The 20,180-nt window shown below is 48.0% G+C and overlaps 2 protein-coding genes across 5 annotated transcripts; one reads left to right on the plus strand and one right to left on the minus strand.

The window, feature by feature from the left end:
* Window positions 1-13: 13 nt before the first annotated feature.
* On the plus strand, window positions 14-9,541 carry MGME1 (mitochondrial genome maintenance exonuclease 1). 4 transcript variants are annotated; one of them, XM_042881952.1, is made up of 6 exons: window positions 310-390; window positions 1,867-2,468; window positions 3,664-3,886; window positions 4,320-4,452; window positions 5,381-5,536; window positions 8,447-9,541. In XM_042881952.1, exons 2-5 carry the CDS (start codon window positions 1,931-1,933, stop codon window positions 5,513-5,515), a joined length of 1,029 nt encoding a protein of 342 aa, XP_042737886.1. In that variant the 5' UTR covers window positions 310-390; window positions 1,867-1,930; the 3' UTR covers window positions 5,516-5,536; window positions 8,447-9,541. The 4 variants fall into 4 exon arrangements, with proteins under 4 accessions (XP_042737869.1, XP_042737878.1, XP_042737886.1 ...); XM_042881935.1 differs by lacking the exons at window positions 310-390; window positions 8,447-9,541 and adding an exon at window positions 14-164 and having other exon boundaries at window positions 5,381-8,381; XM_042881944.1 differs by lacking the exons at window positions 310-390; window positions 8,447-9,541 and adding an exon at window positions 252-295 and having other exon boundaries at window positions 5,381-8,381.
* OVOL2 (ovo like zinc finger 2) lies at window positions 7,011-15,519 on the minus strand. The gene is made up of 4 exons (XM_042881966.1): window positions 15,420-15,519; window positions 14,838-15,025; window positions 13,092-13,281; window positions 7,011-10,397 (listed from the first exon to the last, which is right to left on the minus strand). Exons 1-4 carry the CDS (start codon window positions 15,517-15,519, stop codon window positions 10,087-10,089), a joined length of 789 nt encoding a protein of 262 aa, XP_042737900.1. The 3' UTR covers window positions 7,011-10,086.
* Between the last annotated feature and the right edge of the window lie 4,661 nt (window positions 15,520-20,180).

The raw sequence follows: 20,180 nt of genomic DNA on the forward strand, positions 1-20,180 counted from the left end.
TAGGTGAGGGCAGCGTGCTGTTTGCCTTCATCTAAGATGGCGGCGTAGTGCTTAACTTTTTTTTTTTTTCTCTTCACGATTTGGGGAGCTTTACAAAAACAACAAAAACCCAACAGAGAGGAAAATAGAACAGATACCGTGGGATTTATCGCCGAGTTTCTCCGGTGCGGTGGGAAAGGGCTGGCGGCGGGGAAGAACTATGAATTGGGCAAGCCGCGAAGCGCAAGCGCGTGGATGCTGAGGGAGGCTGCTGTCGCGCACGCGCGCAGGCGGCGGCGGGAAGTGTGGCGCGCAGGTAGCGGCGGTTGGCGCTTCGTTCTGAGGAAACGAGGACGGTCTGGGGGCCTTAGCGGGCACACGCCGCGCTCCGCAGCGCGGGGGAAAGGCGGGGTGAGGCTGTGCGGGGGTCGGTAGCGAGGGGAGAAGGCTCTCATGGGGTTCGCTGAGGGAGAGCGGTTGAATGGCTGCTGTGCCATCCTTTCGGGGATTCGGTGCCTGTAAATGGGATTGCTCAAGGAAGCTTTTTTCTTTACTTTAAGCCTTTTTTTTTTTTTTTTTTTTCCTCTGCTCTGTATTTCCAGGCTGGTAAATTATTTTTTTATGCGCTGTCTAGCATAACAAATACGCAGTGGTTGATCCATTGTTTATTCTGTTCTGATCGATAGGCTTGGGTGAGCAGAGTAGTGGTCATCAAACAATATTCTGAGAAGCTGCAAGTTTAGATACTGTTGCGCTGGTTTGTTTTTTATTGTCTTGGGTTGAGTTTGTGCTGCAAAGCTAGCTGTAGTGCTCCTGGTCCTGGGTCAGAAATGCCACTACGTGACACAAAGTTCTGATTAATCTTATGAATTGTCCAGGCTTAAATTTGCTTTTGGCAAGTTAATTTTGCATCAGGTCACATGCTGTTTGCAACCTTGATGTTTTATGTTAGCTTTTTGTTAGATCAGTTATTATTTGCCTAAACCATACAGAATCAGTGTGAAAAAGTGAAGCCAGTGAAGAAAAACTACAGTGTGTCTGCTTACTCCTGATTAAGCTTCTACAGCTGGAAGGTCTTGTCCTTCGTAGATGGAGAACAGTATTTATGGGAACGGAGTACAAGGTCTCATCCTTTTGTTACAAGATTCCTTGATCTGAACAGCTGCAGCTGGTATAGCCCCATTTTTTTTGCAAGCTGTTCTGTGCAACAGATTCCTGCACCCACACTTTGCTGCCCCTGCAGTTCCACATGAGTTCAGGATCTGTCCATGCAAAACAACTCCTGCTGTCATATTTTTTGCTGTCTGTGTTGCCCACGGTTTGGGTGCTGTATGGAGTGCTGTATAAGAAGTGTGGTGAAATAAAAGTTTTAAAGCAAGATGCTAATGTTGCTTGTATTCTTTGTTTGCAGAGGATAGGTGGCAGAGATCTTTGTGGTGGTAATCGCATAACTTTGAGTGGGAGAATCAATTCTGCAATTACGTAGTATTGATTTAAATTACACAATTCAAGTATTTATTTTAGCTATGTTTATAGGCGTATTTGTGTTGTTTTCCCCTGCCCCTTTTAGGACTGTTTGTTACAAATCATTGTTGAGTTTCACGATATTGTTGCTGTAAGAGCATCCTCTTTTGCTCCTTTTGGTACTGGAAACATCTTTATGTTTGCTGATTCCAGTTCTACCAGCCAGCACTGGTTCTTTTCAGAATTGTTTTCTGTTTCATTGCTAATGTGTTCTTTCTGTTATTGTGTTAGTAATCTAAAGGAGTTTTGATGGCATTAAGTGTATGAAGGCACCATAGCAGATTTTTATTTGGCAAAAGGCAAAAATAGGTTGATAGTTATGTGTTTTATGACTTTGGAAATAACAAATTTATTTTTCTACAGGGGGAAATTATGATAGCCTACAGACCAGTCCTAACAGAAGAAAGAAAACTATAGTTGCTCACAAATGCTTCTCATCAGAATGAAACTCCTACAGCTACTGGCTCGGAAATCTGAGAAACTGGAAATGCTTTTTCAGCCACAATTTTACCAAAAGCAGTTCCCATATATGTGTCTGGCTACCTCTGCTCATCTTTACAGCAAGAAGAAAAAGGCGAACAGTTATGAACAAGTTGACCAAGAAAAATACAAAAGCTTGGTATGCTCTGTTACATCTTACAAAGCCAGTGCTCAAACACCAGAGACAATATTTGAAGAAGACAATTTATTATATGGACAACCGCTTAAACGTAAATCTTCAAATGAAGTTGAAACAAAAACTCCTAAGAACTGGGTTTCTCTAATAAATCCCAAAAAGACAATTCCGCTTGTGAGCAGCAATTCAAACCGCCCCATGAAAATTGCTTTACAAAAAAACAAAATACCCAGTGTTACCCGTATTCTTCAACAGACCATGTCTCCGCAGCAGGCCTTTTATCTAGAAAGATGGAAGCAAAAAATGATACTGGAACTTGGGAAAGATGGTTTTGAAGAGTATACTAAAAGTAAGTCTTATCACGGTGTGGTGACAAAGCAGAAGCAATGGTATGTCCCAGTAGTGACAACTGTCCAGACTAGCATTGCTGGAATGTCTGGTTCTAGAAGTTGAGTGTTTTGAAAATCCATTAAGTTGTTTCAATTTCAGAGGTCAGAGTATATTATGAGGGCACATGTTGTCAGTGTAAGCTCTAATCTTTGTTTGAGGACCGTTAAAACTGATCCGGAAATGAGTGGGGAAAATAGAATTAGACTGCAGACTCCTTTGCTCTATCCTATCTGCCTCTGCTGTTTCTCTATTTGCTACTTTCTCTTTACAAATATATGTTTTCCAGCTGAATTTATTCAGCCTGTTTGGAGATACAAAGGTATTTTATAACTAGGTGAAAAGAAGCATTCTGAAATTATATCGTCCTGATTGTTCAGAAGACTGCACATATTGCTGTATATGCTGAAGTTCATGAGAAACCGTGTATATATGGTATATACAGCTTCTTCCATGAAGTTCAGAGGTTTTAGAGGTTCTCATTTAATGAAGTCACATACAAAAATGACTTCCCTCAAGCTGTAGGGCTGAAGACAGTCTGAGGAGGCATGGAGGATAATGCCTTTTGCAGAAAGGCTGGTAAATACCCTCTAGCGCTCCTTACTTGAACAGTTATTCTTTGGAAAACTGTATATCCTTCTTTATGCTCTTCTCAGTTACTAAGCACTTGACTGAATAAGCTTACTAGGTAAAACAGACACAAACCTGATACAGCTATTTAAAATTATTCTTCTGTGCAACATTTCTGAGATAAGCCCTTACTGTACAGAACTATGCCCATCCACTTCAGATTTGTTCAATTCAGGTGAACCTGTACAACATAGAAAGCAAATGTGATGAGAAACATAGAATAATGTTTTTAAATTTACAGAAATTCTCATTTGGAATACACAGTAAAATAATGCCATTGACTAAACAGTGAAGTTCTTATTTTCTTTCTGCGGAATTAATGAAACCAAAACAAAGTCAAGTAAGCGTTAATACGAGAGAGAATTTCTCTTTGATAGTTATTTTGCTGTCTTACTGTATTCCCTGCCCTACATCCTTAAGCCTTCAGTATTAAAAGGTGGCTAGTTTAAGAGTTACTTTGTGTAATATCTATTATGCATGCTTGCCACATATTATGTATAGTACCTAAAATGTTGCATCTTTTCTAGATCTTTTCCTCCAGGGAGAGCTTTTTCATGCAGCTTTGGAATCTATATTTCTGCCTGAAGAGATGGCTGTTAAGGAGCAAGGAGAAGACTCTGCTGTTTCTGGCTACCTATCAAGCGTGCAACATGTCCTAAAAGATATCAGTGAAGTTAAAGCTCTGGAAAGTGCAGTTCAGCATGAAACTCTTCAGTATCTGGGCCTGGTAGACTGCGTGGCTAAGTATCGGTGAGGTGCTGGTTCTCTAAGAAGCCAAATAATGTCCAGCTGCTGTGTGGTGTTATGTGGCATGTGGGGAGCTGTGTCCTGTGATGGAGCAGGTGTGTTGGTGAGCTACAGAGGGGGAGCTAGAAGGATATTCAAGAAGGGTGAAATGGAAGGACTCAGAGGTGAATCTGCTGACAGAATTGTTATAGTGCCTTGTGGAGGATTTGTTTTTGACCAGAGTGTGAGCAGGGCAGTTACCAGGAATTGCAGGAAGTCTTTTTTTGAGATCTAAACTGCCAGCAAAGGGAAGATTTTCTTAGTTTGGAAGTAATAATGAGCAGCATGACTTTGGGTGGAAATGGGTTGAAAGTGATATGACTTCTTTTGCTGTGCTATACCTTGTTTCCTGCTGTGAGTGAAGTTAAGCTGATACATTCTCTCTTGTCTTATGCAGAGGACAGTTATGTGTGATTGATTGGAAGACATCAGAGAAACCAAAGCCATTTCTGCAGAATACTTTTGACAACCCACTGCAAGTTGCAGCATATATTGGAGCCATAAATCATGATGCCAATTATGACTTCCAGGTCAGTAAGTCTGCTGCCAGCCAAGAGAAGCAGCAGTGCCTGTGTTACTCTCATTTCTCCCCTCTTACTGCTTTTATCATGAACTGTTGTTAGGATTTGTAACCAAACAGTCCTGTCTTAGGTCAGGCTAAACTGACATACAACTTTACTGCAAAATAATTCTACTATTCTTCCTGCTGCCATGGCTTGTCCGTAGTATATTGTCTGATTTTAAGGAAAGCCCTGTTCAGTGGGAACAATTGTGTCCTAGAAGGTCCAGTAAAGCTGTAGTGATTGGTATTTTGTGAGTCCTTGGTGCTTTGTTCTGTGTAGTTTTATCTTGTGTCAGGACTAGGAAAAGAAAGAAGAAATAAAACAAAAGAGCATGCAAACAGGCAAATGGGATGGGAACGTATTGCTCATGTCATGTGATGCTCTTAAGACTCCAAAGGTAATTGTAGCCAGGCCTGCTTGACCCAAAGCTTTGAAGGGGCAAAATGTGAAGCAGATCCTTAAAGTGCAGTATAGGAGGTAATTCGAGGATTCTGTTATTCTGATTCCTACCACTTTCTCTTCACCTTCCTTAAGGTTTGGATATTACAGCTGTTTGTCAAGTATGAAGTATTTCAGAACATATTTCTTACAAATTAAATGTTTCTTATTTAAGATATCAGAAAGCACTTCACTGTACAGGTGACACAGCACTGGCATGGGCTGCCCAGAGAAGTTGTGAAGGCTCCTCCTTGGAATCCCTCAGATGTGGTTCTGAGCACCCAGCTCTGGGTGTCCCTGCTGGAGCAGGCAGACCCAGAGGTGGCTTCCAACTCTGACCATTCTGAGATGTGAAGATCTAAGCTGGTATTTTGCAGTGAGATCCTATTGCTAAAACTACTGATTGAAGTTGCATATTAATGTTCGATCTCTGACAGCCCTCTGCTTTTAACTGTAGGTTCATTGTGGACTCATTGTGGTTGCCTATAAGGACGGCTGCCCTGCACATCCACATTTCATGGATCCAAATCTTTGCTCACAGTACTGGAATAAGTGGCTTTTGCGTCTTGAAGAATACATGGACAGAAACTGACCCAAACTAAGCTATGCAGAGGCAAGTGATCTGAGCACAGAGCTGAAGCACAAATCATTTGTTTAAGTCTTTATTTAGTAATTCTGTTCTTAGTAACTCGAGTGTAACATCTATCATTTTTTCCCCTTAAAAAAAAAAAAGAAAGAAAGAAGAAAAATCAGAATGGGAAATGCACACTTGTCTAAGTTGTAGGAGACTTTAGTGGACGTGGCAAGACAGAGTAGAACCTGCATCATCCCTATATCTTTCCCTCCCGGTCTATGCAATTTGAAGTTGATAGGAAGGTTTATACAGTCAGTTAGCTAGATGAACTAAAAACTGTTCAATCATCCTCCTTTTGTTTTCAAGAAAAAGCTGAGACTCTGAGAATGAAAAATAAATGAATATTGTTGACTGGGTTACAGTCAAGTTAGATCTTGCCCATTTCAAAGATATCTATTAACAGGCCTGTTACTATTTGTGTTTTTTCTTACAGCAACAAATGCAAAACTTGCACTATGAACTACAACCAAAGCTCACATAAGTACTTATTTTAAATGTTACAAAAAAAGTTGATTGTTTAACAGAAGTGGCTTAGGAGCAGAGGAGCAGAATTGTAACTGATACACATAGAAATTTCTAGCAGGTGTTTTAAAAGACAGGAAGTTTATTACTTCTGGTAGCTCCTGCAGGTTCCAAAACAGGCTGTGTAAAAAGCCCATGGGCTAAGGAAAAGAAATGTGAAAATGTAGATGGGCTACGTGCCTTTGGTGGTGGGCTGATAATGGACACTGCGCAGGGCAAGTCTGCAACTATTTTCAGCTTTCCTGACTTTCTTGTGAGTCTGAGCAGATGAGGAGCCTACCCGTGCAGAACTATTTCTAGTGACAGGTTTAAGCATTTTCCAGTGCAAGTGGATTTCTTTGCAGTCACAGATTTCTGTGACTTTGAAGCTGGGCATTCTGAAAAGCACTTTTTTTTTTTGAGATTGCCTTTGTTTTGTTGTTTAAAATAACGTGAGGAATAAATGTTCTAAAACAGAGGAGTTAATTTGAAGCTTGTTTCATACAGTCAAGTTTACAGACATAGAATAAGTCATGATGTCAGGTGACAACACTTTGTGTGTTACATCTGGAAAAACTTTTCCTCATTCTCTTTATTTTCTCTGATTTACATGCACGAGTTTTCATAATATCGCTGCAGATTACGTATAGAAATACAACTGACTTACAGGCTTCAAGAAAATCAGCCAGAACCATACCTAAAAAAATAATGAGCAAGCTTGCTGCAGAAGGAATGTAAGCCTGTGTTGTGTTTGATACTCGACTCTTGTAGAGTACTGAACTGTGAACACTTGCGCAATAAAGCTTTGCTGGTTGTGCCGGTCCGTGCTTATTCAAACCACGAAGTGGTGATGGCATGATTACTCTGAGCTTAATTAGATTTCTAAGGAGACAAACATGGAGACTGAGAAACTGGGTTCATAGATGACTAATTGTAACAAAGCAGTGTGAATACTCAGTTGTACCTGTTTGGCAAGTACATCTGCACATCACAGGATTTGAGCAAGTGGGTAGGTCAGTGCCATTGGAGATGGTCAGTTAGACAGCTCTGTGGATGCAAAGAAGGGCAGCATAAGTGAGAGAGACGATGCTTCAGGCTGAAGTAGGTGGTGATAAAATGTTCTGAACTCTTTGTGTTGATTAGGATTGGATAAATAAAATTGAGCAACATTGGGATGGGATTGCCTCCTGCATCAGTGCATCAGCCATTAGATGTCCCTGAGCTTTGTAAGTTTTCATCCTCACCCTGCTTCCTACTGAATGAGGCCTAGTTGAGCCTGGGCAGCATAGGCATCTGTTGGCTTCATCTGTGTTCATTTGTTTATTACAAAAGCCTTTCTGAGGAAGGTTGCCAACTTCATTAGCAGTGCCAGTTTGTAAACCTATTTTTAAGTCTTGGATTAATTTGTAACATCAGAGAGTCAGGGGAAGGTAGACAGTATCAGTGGAAGTTACTCATGTCTAGCACTTCTGAAAGCCTGGCTGCCTCAGGCATCCTCATGGGAGTTCTCAAACTACTAAAGAGGTAAAGGTGTTGCCAGTTTTGTCCCATAACAAGCTATTGCCAGTCCCATGCAAACTCAGACCCACTTTGTCACCAGTTTAGCATTGCTTCTCAGACTGTTAAATTGACATGCCCAAGGCGTCTGCTACAGGGAGTATCTGTCCTCTGTAGAAAAACCTGTCAGACAGTTCAGGGCAGTTACTGCAACTGTAGTGTCAAGTTTGTTGGAACTTTGCTATCCATCCAGGGCAGTTTTGTTTCTGTGTACTGTTACACGCTACATTATTCTTTTGCTGTGAATGCTTTTTTTGTCTAAAATCACATAGATGACCCACCTCGACGTGTCTCTTTCTTTGGCAAAGGTATCATTTGGCAGTGGTAACGGAAGGAAGTCAAAAGCATTGGTTCCTACAGTGGGAAGAGCACCTACCTCCTCCTCACACACAGCATCACAAATTCCCCATCCAGTTAAAATAGGTGGGAATGGTTTTAGCTGCTACGCTACTGCTCCAAGGGCTGTTGTTTCAGCAGAGCTAAGCATACGGATCCTTTGTGGTTAGGTGAATTCTACTCACTTGCTCAGGTGGCCTCTGCTGACACTCCCTCCCAATAGCTGAACTCAAGTCATGCCTGGGACTGGACTGTGAGGGTTAAGGGAAGTGACATCTGTATTACTACACAGTTCAGTTATAATGGCACCATCTCAGAAGAGCTGAGATTAGCGTGTGAGCCTTAGCAGTTTTTGCAAAGTATCTTCTAAATACTTCAGATGCTTTTTCTTCCTTAGGTTTACTGTTTATTAAAGTATTTTTCAAACTTTCCTGTTACATAGCAGTGAAGTTTGTTCTTAACATAGTAGCATCACTTTATTATCATCATTTTCAGTACCTCAAGCACGTAGATTTGTGCTGGATCAAATACTAATACCGCCAGGAAAACTGCTGAAAGCTCTTCCCTGTGAGAACCCAAGGAGATGTCTGTACAAGACTGAGGTATCTTGAGGTTTGATTTTGTTTTTTATTTTTTTGATTCCTACGTAGATACTCAGAACCTTACAATTTAAGTGGTAATGGTTATGAAGGTCCTGGCCAGGTGAGTTACAGTTCATTGCTCATACAGAGCATTTGTTTCAATATGTACAGAGTGGGATATATTTTTCCAAAAATATACTTCTATTTTGAGCCCAAAATAAATATTGGGAAAATTACCAATGAAAACCATTAATTGTTTAGCATTTAAATTAATCTAAACTGTGTTCAGCAGCTGTGGCCATTAAGATATGAGACATGAATAAATGTGCTTGGACTGGTGTAACTTGGATTGTTGCTGAGGAAGTTACCACCCCACCCTGTCTTTCCTAACTTAGACACCTGAGTGCCCAGTAAGGGTTGCAGCAGCTTCTGAAGAGATTTACAGTGTTGGATATAAGGGGAGTCCTAAAAGCAAGGACATAGTACTGGTCCCTTGTCATCAGCACACCACCTTCTCTGGTAACATCAGTCTTACTAGGAGCCATCTAAACTAACAGTGATTAGGGGGGAGTTATGCATGCAGCTTTGCACTTGTCTCATGAGGCAGACAGCCTATGTCACACTCTTATCTGCTTTGCACAGCTTTGTTATACTAATGAACAGGCACCTGATCTTTAAAAATTTAAACAACCCACGTTCACGCGCACACCATAAAATACACACACAGTTACACTCCATTGTGACAGAAAATACGTATCTTTCAATTGTTAAAAGGATTTCTTTGGGGTTCTGGCTTGGTATTGATTTAAGTTAAAAGGATTTGGTAACAATTCCCAAGTGAGCATGAGGAGTCCAGAAAAGTCAGCGTTAAGGTTGCACTTACATCTGAATAGGTTGAAATGATTTCACAGCTTGAAGTCCCTAGAATGCGAGTCTCTGTGCTGGAAGGGGAAGTTTAGGAGGGAAAAAGGTCTGTGTTGTTTTAAATAAAGTTTCAGCTCATCTTGGATAACGGTTCTGCAAATTGTTCATTTACTGCACAGGGGGCAGAGCTAAGGTTATTTGCACGTTTAAACTTAAGTACCAATACCCTGTACTGTTTGTAAGCCAATTTTAATGAACTTTGCACATCAGAACAGCATACTAGGAGCCGCTCTTACGTGGCCCCTTTCACCCAAACACCTCAAAAATAGTTTTTGCAGGAGGTAACTGTTAATGTCTTGAAGAAATGTGCTGGGGAAAGGTGAGCTTCTTTGTCAGCACCGTTCAGATGTGTAGGAGAGCTGAAATGGCAGTCAGGTTACCTGAATGCCAGGGTCAGTAAATACTCCATCTTAGGGTTAGGGTTTCCATTTTTTTGACCAGATAAAGTCTGACGTTTGTATGATTTGTGGGAATATTTCTTTCAAGTTGAGGTTCTACCAGTATCAAGAGAGTCCCATTAACAAAAATATCCCTTTCAGGGATTTATTTCAAAATAGTTTTTTAAAAAAATAATATATATGTAGTCCTACGTGTAAACTTCATTCCTGCAGACCATTGTAATCCACCGCGTTACTCATCTTTGTCGTCATCTTTGGAGCTCCTCTGCAGGACAGGGCTCAGTTTGTTTTGCAAGACCGCTGCGAGTTTTTTTGAGGTTTTTTTCAGGAAGGCACTGCTGGGGTGGACGCTGCTGACATGCAGGTACAGGTCCTCCTGCGTGGGGCCGGTGTAGCCGCAATCCTCGCACACGTACAGTTTGTCCCGCCTCTGTTTGTAGGCGTATTGCTGCTGCACTCCGTGAATCTTCTTGAGGTGGGATTCCAGGGAACACCGCTGGGTAAATGCTTTGTTGCAAACCTCACATTTGTAAGGACGAATTCCTACAACGCCAAAAGAGGGCCATTATTTTTCTGGTTTACATTTATTATAGCCAAGAAATCAGCTGAAAGCAAGGCTGCCTTCTTAGATAGCAAGCAGGCACCTAGCACTAAGTAGCTGCTAGCCCAAGAAACTGTGAATAGAACATTTTACTTTTAGGCCAAAATCGCGAGTGGTTTGATATATTTAGGAGCGTATAAATGTTTTGAGGAGATGGAAGCAGGAGCTGAAGCTGACTGGTGGCCATCACAGCTTTGGTCCCAAAGAAGAAACAGTTATCTATTCTTGCAACACTTATTCCTTTGAAGACCTGACTTAAAATTTTAGTTCTGTGGTTAGGTAGAGCTGTTGGTTTTAGCTAACTGCTCATTTTGGTGCTTGTAATGAACGAAATTTTGTGTCTTGGTAAGTAATTATACTCTTTTAGTGACTCTTCAGTGGATGGCTGCCAAACATGGACGTACAGAGATCACAGCACTTCCAATGAGCAAGAGTGTTTTCATAAGATAGAGTATTAATTATTGTGATTACAGGCTTGGGTTCTACAAAATAGTGTACTGAGATGAAAAAAAAGTCTCTGTGCGTCTCTTGGAGGAGGAAGAACACAAGTGGCTTGTGATTTGAATGCCTGAATACTTTCATTATAAAAAGCAGAGAAGAGTATCCACTTTATCACCAATCAACTGATTTAACAACAATAGCTCCTCAGTGCTCAGTGGATGAACACCTGGGGGTTTATCAACACTTGAAAAACCCAAACATGGTGTGTGATTTTTCTTACTACAGAGTAGCTCAGTACTAAGGCCAGCCTTAAAGCTGATACAACATGCTATCCCAAGCCCGCTTTGATAAAAGTATGTATCAGTGAGCAATAGGCAAGGAATGGTGAAGAGCAAAGCTGCCATGTTCCTATGGTGTTAAATTAGTCATCAAACTGTGTTAAGTTTGCCATTTACTTGCTGGAATCTTGTTACCAGAAATCCAAACTAATTGGGAGTTCCAATCAAAAGCATCTTGATTGCATTTTTGCAAGTCTTGGGCAAGGAGTTTATTCCAAAGTGTTAGAACTGTCAAACTTGAAGTGTTAATTTCCTAACACCTACTGCTGTGAGACTGCACCAGTGGCTTCAGTTACACTGAACTGCAGTTGGAGAGAAACTCCAAATCTTTCTCAGAATTCACAAACAAAAAACGCATCCGTTACAAACAGTATTTTGGGTGTGGTTTTATGCTCACCCAGCATCAGCGTGGGTCTGCACTTAAGGCAGCTGACCAGGGTCTGTGCTTCTCCACTGCTTTTGAATCATTTCACGATTTCATTTTACTGTGCATGTGAGTTACTTAACATTGAACTCTGTATGTGCCATGCACCTGGGTTAGCACATTTGGCTGTCCCACTGTTACATCTGGCTGCAAGCAATTTCCACTGGAACACCAAATTCAGGAAAGCAAACCCTAGAGAAAAAAGCACAGCCTGTGCGTAGCCTGGCTTTATGCTGGAGAGGAGAAATGGTAACACTGGATTCCTCTGATTAAATTTGGGGACAGTTTAACTGTAAGTCACTTGACGTGGACTGTAGTGTTTCAGTTCTGTTCACTCCAGATCCTTCTTCCTCCACATCCTTCTTCCTCCACAGTTTTACAAAATCAGTTCAATCCTGACTGTTGAGTTCAGCTGTCCCAGCCACAGCACAGATGCCTATGGCTTCTGGTGAGAAACCTTGCCCTAAGCAAAGTGAGTTTCTGAATCCAAAGAAGAGGACTTGGGTAGAAAACACCACCTCTTCCTGAAGCATTGGCTCTGCCCTTCAGGCACAGCCCATTGGTCTCAGTTGGAAGATTTCCTGGCCACTTGGCAAACCTAAACCAGCCCAGAACACTGGCCCTGGCCAACGTTCTCTCATCAAAATGGGCAGCATTGTTTTCATGACATCTACTGATAAGGAACAAATCCTGTCTACCAACAGACTTGTGCTGCTAGCCATGCACCTGCTTAATTCTGCCTAATCCTATATGCCAAAGAAAAGGGCATTGCAGAGCAGTCCTGGAGGGAGCAGCGAATGCAGAAAGGTGGAACATGCCTGGGAGAGGCAGATACTCTACCAGGTGCCCCATGGTGGGAATGGAAAGGCTCCTGGTGCGAGCAGCCTGGCTTTACAGAGTGCCCTATGTGGTGGATGTGGGCTTGATGTGTGCTTGTGCCATTGCTTTCACTTAGGAAGAAAAAAGAAGAAAAGGAAACCAAAAGAGAGCATCCTTCTCCCTGTTCCAGGTTAGCAAAAGGCTCTGAAATGGTTTGCTTCCACCTGAGCTCATTCAGAATGCAGCTGGGCCCCAGCCCCAACATTTGAATGGCTGCGGCTGAAGCACAGCCTTGGAGCTCCCAGTTGGCTCAAGCTGCGTTCTGCAGCAGAAGCCATGCGTGTTGCTTGCTGGGCTCAGCAGGCACCAAATGCATCGCACGGTCTCCCAGAACCCAGAAGCACAGCATACATCACGGTGCCTCCTCCAGATGCCAAAACTGACCCCCGAGTGCCCCCTTTCCACAGAAAAGCCCGTGGCGGTGCAGCGCGATGGAAGAAACTGCTGCTCGTTTCCTCTAGAGGGCAAAACGCCTTCACTCGGCGCCCGCGCAGCTCCCACCCCGCCGGTTACCCTCGGCCCGTCCTCTCGCACCCATCCCGCCGCCGTCTCACCGGTGTGGGTCCGGACGTGGCGTTTCAGATCAAAGGTGTCGTTGAAGCCCTTCCCGCAGAAGGTGCACAGGTGCCTCTTCACCTGGCTGTGGCACTTGACGTGCCGGTTCAGCATGCGCTGCAGGCGGAAGCCCTTGCCGCACAGCTCGCAGGAGTGCACGGCGGCGTCGGTACAGGTGCCTGTGGTGAACTGGGGAACGGGAGAGACCGGGTGAGTGGATTGCGGGCATGGCAAAGCCCGAACGGAACCAAAAGTGGAAGGGGAGGACTGGCTCGTGTGGCAGCGAGGGACGTGGCTTAGCGGGCGTGGTGGTGATGGGTTAAGGGCTGGACTCGATGATCTCAGTGGTCTTTCCTAACCTTAACGATTCTGTGACGTGCCGGGACGCGGCACGGCGTCCCATTCAGAGTAGCTCCCGTGCGCTGACGTCTCCCTGCAAACATCGCTATTTCCCACCGAAGCGCCCGGGGTTAGCGGTGTTTCTGCCCACAGAGGTGTTGTGAGACAAAGTCAGGCTGTGCTGACTCAGCGGAGCCTACAACAATGGCCCTGATCTCCTGTCAGCCCCCCTCGCTCGTTAATTCATTTGAGGCTGTTATTACAGGTTAATCGCCTTTCTACTACTAAAATTGTTGTGCCAGCTCCACAACCCAACCTGACGGAGGGAGACACGGATGATTCAGCTCTGAGGAAGAGCGTTCCTCACAAGGAAGGTTTCTATGCAAATGCCCGGCCATTATTTTAATTATGCTCAGTGCAGCTGCCGCCAGCCCTTCCAGCCAGCAGCACCGCACGCACACGCTGTCAGCACTCAGGGGCTCCCGGCAAGTTTCTGTGGCATCTGCAGAAAACCCAGCGCTGCAGAAACGGAGCTGAGCACAGATCTGTTCTCGTGGACTGGGCTGTATCTTTTGCTGTTCATGCAGGCTAAGTTGTAAGAAATGGGCTCAAGTCAAAGCGAGAGGAACAGTCTGGGGTTTCTGTGAAAAAGCACTTGGGGTTTCTATGAAACAAGACGAGCAGCAGAGGGGAAAGCGTGTGCGGTCAACAGGTGGGGCTCCCCCTCATCCTGGCTGCACGGAAGGGGTGGAAAAACATAAGGTGATGGCTGAACCGCCGCAGCCCCACCACGGACTGTGGGAATGCTTACAGCTCGGTCCGCAGAGCAGCGCTCAAGGCTTAACGCGGTGAGAACCGGCCCCTGGGTAACGCAGCTCCGCCCCAGCACGGGGGCGGCCGGGGTGCTCCTGGATGGACAGCGCTCAGCCCAGCGCATCCCATTGCATCCTGCATCCCTCCATGTCCTGTATCCCATATTCTGCATCCCTCCATACCGACTATCCCACCGCACCCTGCATCCCCCCTGTGCCCTACATCCCACCACCTCTCTTGGGACTGAAAGCGCAGCCTCGCCTCGCCGGCTCTGCCCACGGGATCGAGCCTATCATCGCTCCTACCTGCAGCAGCGAAGCTAACGGGGAGATAAGCGCTTCCTTCTCTCCGGCCCGCGGTTCCCCTCTAAGGTGCGGACGGCCCTGTGCAGCCCCGGGTCAGGGCCCGTCTCTCGATAAGCCGAGAGGAAGGTGGGGAGCGGGACGACCCACGCAGTGCCCCGTGCTCCCCGCCCGGAACGGGGCTCTGCGGGAGGCTCCGTGCCGAGGAGCGGGGCCCACCCGCGCGGAACCGGAGCCAGGAGCGGCGCGGCGGGGCAGAGCTCGGGAAGGCAAAGTGCGCGGGGCCATTACCTTGATTTTCGACCTGACGGCGGGGCGCCTGACGGCCAGGTCCAGCAGCATCCCCCCGGGCGCGCCCAGCTCCTCCGGGGCCGCCTGCGGCGTTGGGGGGTCTCCGAGATCGGGGTCCCGCGTCCCGCTGCTGCCGCTGCTCTCCAGGCTGCAGCTGTCTTCGTAGCCCGGGGCGCAGCCGAGGCCGCCTGCGGCGGGTGAGGATGGTGAGACAAATGGAGCGGGCCGGGGGCGGCCGCGGCGCTGAACCCGCGGGAGAGCCCTCGGGTTGAGGGGGTGGGGGAGGTTCTCTCCGCGATCGGAAACTCAAACAACGAACGGTCCCAAAGTTCAAACGGGCGCAGCTCCGCCGCCTTCCCGTTATACCCCGGGCAAGGACAGGCGGCGGGGAGGAGGAGAAGGAGTAGGGAAGGGGGGGGACCGGGAGGACACCCCCGGCCCTTCCCTTCCCTCCCCCCGCCGCCCACCTCCCCCGTCGCCCTCCCCACCCGCGGCGTCCCGGTGGCGAAATGGGGCCGCCCTCCTCCGTTATTTGGGGTCCCGTGGCCCCGAGGGGCTCAGAGCGGAGCGGCGGATCCTTACCTGGGATGTAGGTGTCGGCGCGCTCGTCGTCGGGCAGCCCAGCCCAGCTGCGCACGGCGGGCTGCGGGCTGCGCCGCTTCACCAGGAAGGCTCTGGGCATGGCGAGGGCGGGGGGCGCGGCGCGGAGCGGAGCTGAGCTGAGCTGAGCTGAGCGGTGTGGCACACGCGGATCGGTGCGGCGCACAGGAGCGCTGCCGGGGCCGGGCCGGCCGCAGCCCGGCGGGGCGCAGCGCTGCCGTGCGCGGGGCGCGGGACCGCACGCACCGGGGCAGAGCCGCGCGAGGAGCGGGGAGGGGAAGGGGAGGGGTGGCTGGAAAGGGTGGGGGGGCGGGGGGGGGGGGAAAGTTTCATAAGGTGGAATAGAAAAATGCACCAGGAAACTTGGGAAGGAGCATGCGTGCTGCAAACATAACGGTGTCAACAAGTCTGCTTACCTGTCCGACCGGTTGGAGCAGCTGAGCTTTGTTCCAGCCCTTCCTAAGGCATGAATGTTTGCAAAAGAATTTAACGTCTGAAAATTAAGAAAAGAAAATAAAAAAAGCTCACGAGGAGTCGGGGGGAACCGCTCGTCGTTACCCTCCCGTAGCCCGGAGCGGCGGTGCCCCCGGCCCCGTGTGCGGGGCTGCTCGGGGCGGTGTGGGGCAGAGCCAGCAGAGCGGGGCTGTGCGGGGCAGCCGTGCCCTCGGGGCGACAGCGGGCAGGAGAGCGGCTCTCGGCGTTACTCAGCTTCACCACCGGCTTTCCTTCTGCGAGCGAGAAGGAAACAACAACAAAAGATGGAAAAGCTTTATTCTGTTTTATTCATTTATTTAAAGTAAAAAACGTGTCAAGGCCTCCGACTTTTCACTTCTCGCCCCTCGTCCCCCCCCTTTTTTTTTTAATTGTCTCTTGTCCTCTCTCCTCTTCCCGAAGTGGAAACGAAACAAAAGAAAAGAGGACGGGTTGGGGGGAAGGAAGCAAAAGAAACAGAAGAAAACCCACAAAACAGCGTTGAAGAGCCTCTGAGCGCAGCAAAGCCCCGCGCGTGGTGTGTCCTTGAGCACCGAACAGCGTTCTGGGTGCTCCCTGCCCTGCGCCTGGCACCGCGCAGTCCTTCCTCCCCGCACATCTCCATGGCGCTGCCCTGTGCCAAGGGGCCTCCAGGCATCGCTCTCCTTCAAGGTTGCCGTGTTCCTCCCAGAGCAAAATGCCACAGGGAGATGATGGGAGGGAGGAGGAGGGGGGTCGGGGTGGGTTTGCTGCTGATTCCACCAGGGTAAGGATTTGGTGTTGAGAGCCAAACCTGAAGGTTCTGAAAAGGACATGCCTCCAAATGAAACGTCCAAATTGAAGATCTGTGTTCAATTCATGTCCCCAGTGGGACTGAAGCCCCTTGTGGGCTAAGGATGGAGCAGAGGTGCTCACCAGGCACCCAGCTGGGAGCTGCTCTTTGGGATGGTGCAGTCTGGATGAGACTCAGGAGAGATCTTATTGCTCTCTCCAGCTGCCTGAAAGGAGGCTGTGGCCAGGTGGGTGTTGGCCTGGGTTCCCAGGTAACAGTGGTAGGACAAGAGGTGATGGCCTTCAGTTAGAGGTCCTCTGAACCAGAGGAGGTTCAGATTGGATATTAGGAAACATTTATTCTCATGATCGAACACAAGCAGAGGATGCCCAGGCAGGTGTTGGAAATGTGGAGATGAAGGACATGGTTAGTGATGGTGATGAGCTGACTGTCAGACATGGTGATCTTTGGGTCTTTTCTAACCTGAACAATTCTGTGATTCTATGGTTTGGTAGAAGTGAGGCAGGAGAGCATCACCACCTGTCTTCACAGCCTCCATTGCTGAGAGCACCCAGAGGGAAGAGCTGAGAAGCCCTCTCCAAGGAGCTGCCTTTGAGGGACAGTGCCCAGCTTTGTTCTCCTCAGTGCCACCGTCACCCCCCAGCCACCCAGGGCAGCTCAGCACACAGGGACTGCAGGACCTGTGGTGCCAGGGGAGGTGGAACCCAGTGTGCCCCAGGGCACCTCAGCGATACCACGAGGAACGCTATTCCTTTCCTTCTCTTTAAGGCTAAGTGATTTCTCTGTTATGTCTGAGATTTTGCTCCAGGTCAGGATAAAACTACACAGGTTTTAATTGATTTTTTGAAAGGCTTTCGACTTGAGGTTTCTTTTATTTTAACCACTCCTTGTCTTTTAAGCCAAAAGAGGTAGCAAATGTCATTAATCACAGCACTCCTGTACCAAGAGCTCTCTGGGACTGCTTCATCATGCTCTTGCCTTTTTCAATCCCTGCTTTGAGGTCCCCACTCAGTAAGGTACTGGAGGACATACTCAGCTCCCTTTGGGTGCTCCACACCATGTGTGCACTCACTCACATGGCTAAATCAGGAATTATAATTATGGCCAGTTCCGGAGCCTAATGACCACCTAATGAGTGGTCAGGGCTGCAGTGTGCCCAGCATTGGTGGTCTTGCAGCTTCTGGCAAGGCAAGAGGACCAGGGCACCATGGTGGTGATGGGCGAGCTTCTTCATGCTGTTATTCAACCCAGAGGAGCCTGGGGAGCAGGCTCTCAGCATGACCCCGCAAACACCATTGTAGGCAAATGCATGTGGTGCCACAAGCAGTACCCTGGGGCTGTGCCTCCCCCCAGCGAAGCAGCCCCATGGATGTGGCACAGGGCAGCTGCCGTCCTTCCCAGTCGGCTGTGGGAGAAAAGCCAAGCAGAGCCCGAGCACTGTAACTGCTTAACAAATAGCAGTGCTAACGAGACTGCGTGGTACCAACCTTTCTGTGGGACCTTGCTTAATTTTCAGCCTTAGCTGGGTGTGGGAGAAAATCCGGTACGTCATATTAACATTTTGGGTGTAAATCAAATTAAACGTACAAAACGCCCCGTAGGGTCAAAGCACAATGGGACCCACCCTTACATATTTGACTACTAAAATGGGCTTCATTTGACTCAAATCATCTGGGAATGAAAAGGGAAAGATGGGATCAAACACTGCACAGCAGCCATGAGACGCTGTCGCAATCACATCCCTCCCGCATGCAGCCCTGCATGGGGATGGGCTCATGTCCCTGGTAGAGGGCTGTCCTCACTGCCAGCCCCGTGCTGGTCCATATAATGCCAAAAGGAAGTGGGAAAGGCAAGGTCAACAGCTGAGACCTGGGTCTGGAGAGTAAGGGGAGGGACTGGGTTGGAGGGGGCAGAGAGGAAAGGAGTGGAGGGAGAAATACATGGGAAAGGAAGCAAATAAGTATGAGCAAAGGCATTTGTCTGCTGTTAAGGGAGTGGTGAGGGCACAGGTCTATCTGCAGACAGAAGGTTTGAGCGTGGCCATCATCGTGCCACCTAGAAATACAGAGACACCAGCCTGAGGGGATGAGCTCCACGCCAGTGATGCACAGTGCTTTCTGGTGATTTCTTTAGATTTTGAGCCAAACAGGCTGGATGGAGAATGTGTGGATGTGACATGTCACCTAAAGCACAGATGGTCCTCTGTTTGGGCGCAGGAGATGTGAGCAGCACCACCAGCTGTGATGTCCCCAGCAGCATCCTGCTCACAGGGATGGCCCGGCCGCCAGGCAGCACCACTCCCAGGCCACATTGTCACGTCTGCCCCAGTTAGGTGTGCCACACACTCAGGAGGAGGCCACAGCATTTCCCCAACCAGGAGAGCGATCTGCTCATCTTGGCTGAGCCATGAAGGAGGGCAGCAGCGGGTGCCAGCCAGGAGAACGTGGCGCTGGGCCTGCAGCAGCCCTGCCATGCTTCCAAGCGCCCCGCCGCGCTGACTCACCGGCTCCCAGCCTCCCACAGCCCCTGCCACTCCCAGCGTCTCCCTGTCTTTCCGCACCGATCCGTCCGCTCCTCTCCCAGCTCAGTGCTGTCTCCCTGCCACCCACTCGCCGTGGCTGTGCTCCCTCAGGCACCCAGAGCAGCCCCAGCTGCTCCCACTGTTGCCTCCAAGTGCCCCTGGAGCAGTGCGTGTGTGGCTGCCAAGCGTCACACAGCCATGAGCTCCTCACACATGCATGCTAAAGGGAGAAAACCACTCCTGTTCATGTTCCCACCATGCTTGGGCGAGGATTCACCAAGAGCATAGCTTTCATCAGACACCAGAGAACCCACCGAGGTGCCAGGAGATGGTTGCCTGCTCTGTAGGCAGGACATATATCTATATGGCTTCTCAGGTGGGGCGTTGTCCCTTCTCTCCTCTTGCTTGGTACAGGGCTGGTTTGATCACAGGAGCAGTGCTGGTGGGCTTTGGGTCCTGCTGGGCACAGAGGTGCCAGTACCCATGAGAACAAAGAGCTTCTGCTGAAGGGGCAGCTCAAGGCAGGGTAGCATATGGAAACCTTGTACTCCTTATTTCCTTTCAAGCACCACGCTTTCCCTCATCACATCCTGCTCAGCTCTCCACACCACCGCAGTTCTATGTCCCCACGTCTCTGCTTGGATGGTGCATGCCACCCATGTGAACGCCAGGAAATATCCCCCAAAAGCCACATTTTCCCTGCATTGCTTGCCTGAAGCTCTCCCCAAGAAGGCTGCTGCCAGTGGAAGAAGGCTGGGGCATGACCTAGCCAACCCCTTCCTAAAAATAATGAGCCCCACTTCCTGCAGCTGGCACAGCTGATAACGGGGCAGGCTCCAGGCTGCGCTCCCTGCCGACCGCATCTAACATCCCCCTCCAGCTCAGGGAGAAAATCTCCATCCCCAAAGGACAAATGGCATCTCTGGGGCTAGGGAGATACTTCCTCATTCCTGCAGGA

This window comes from Lagopus leucura, unplaced genomic scaffold (genome assembly GCF_019238085.1).
Source record: "Lagopus leucura isolate 7727_CA_CO unplaced genomic scaffold, USGS_WTPT01 Super-Scaffold_73, whole genome shotgun sequence".
In the NCBI taxonomy this organism is placed as follows: domain Eukaryota; kingdom Metazoa; phylum Chordata; class Aves; order Galliformes; family Phasianidae; genus Lagopus; species Lagopus leucura.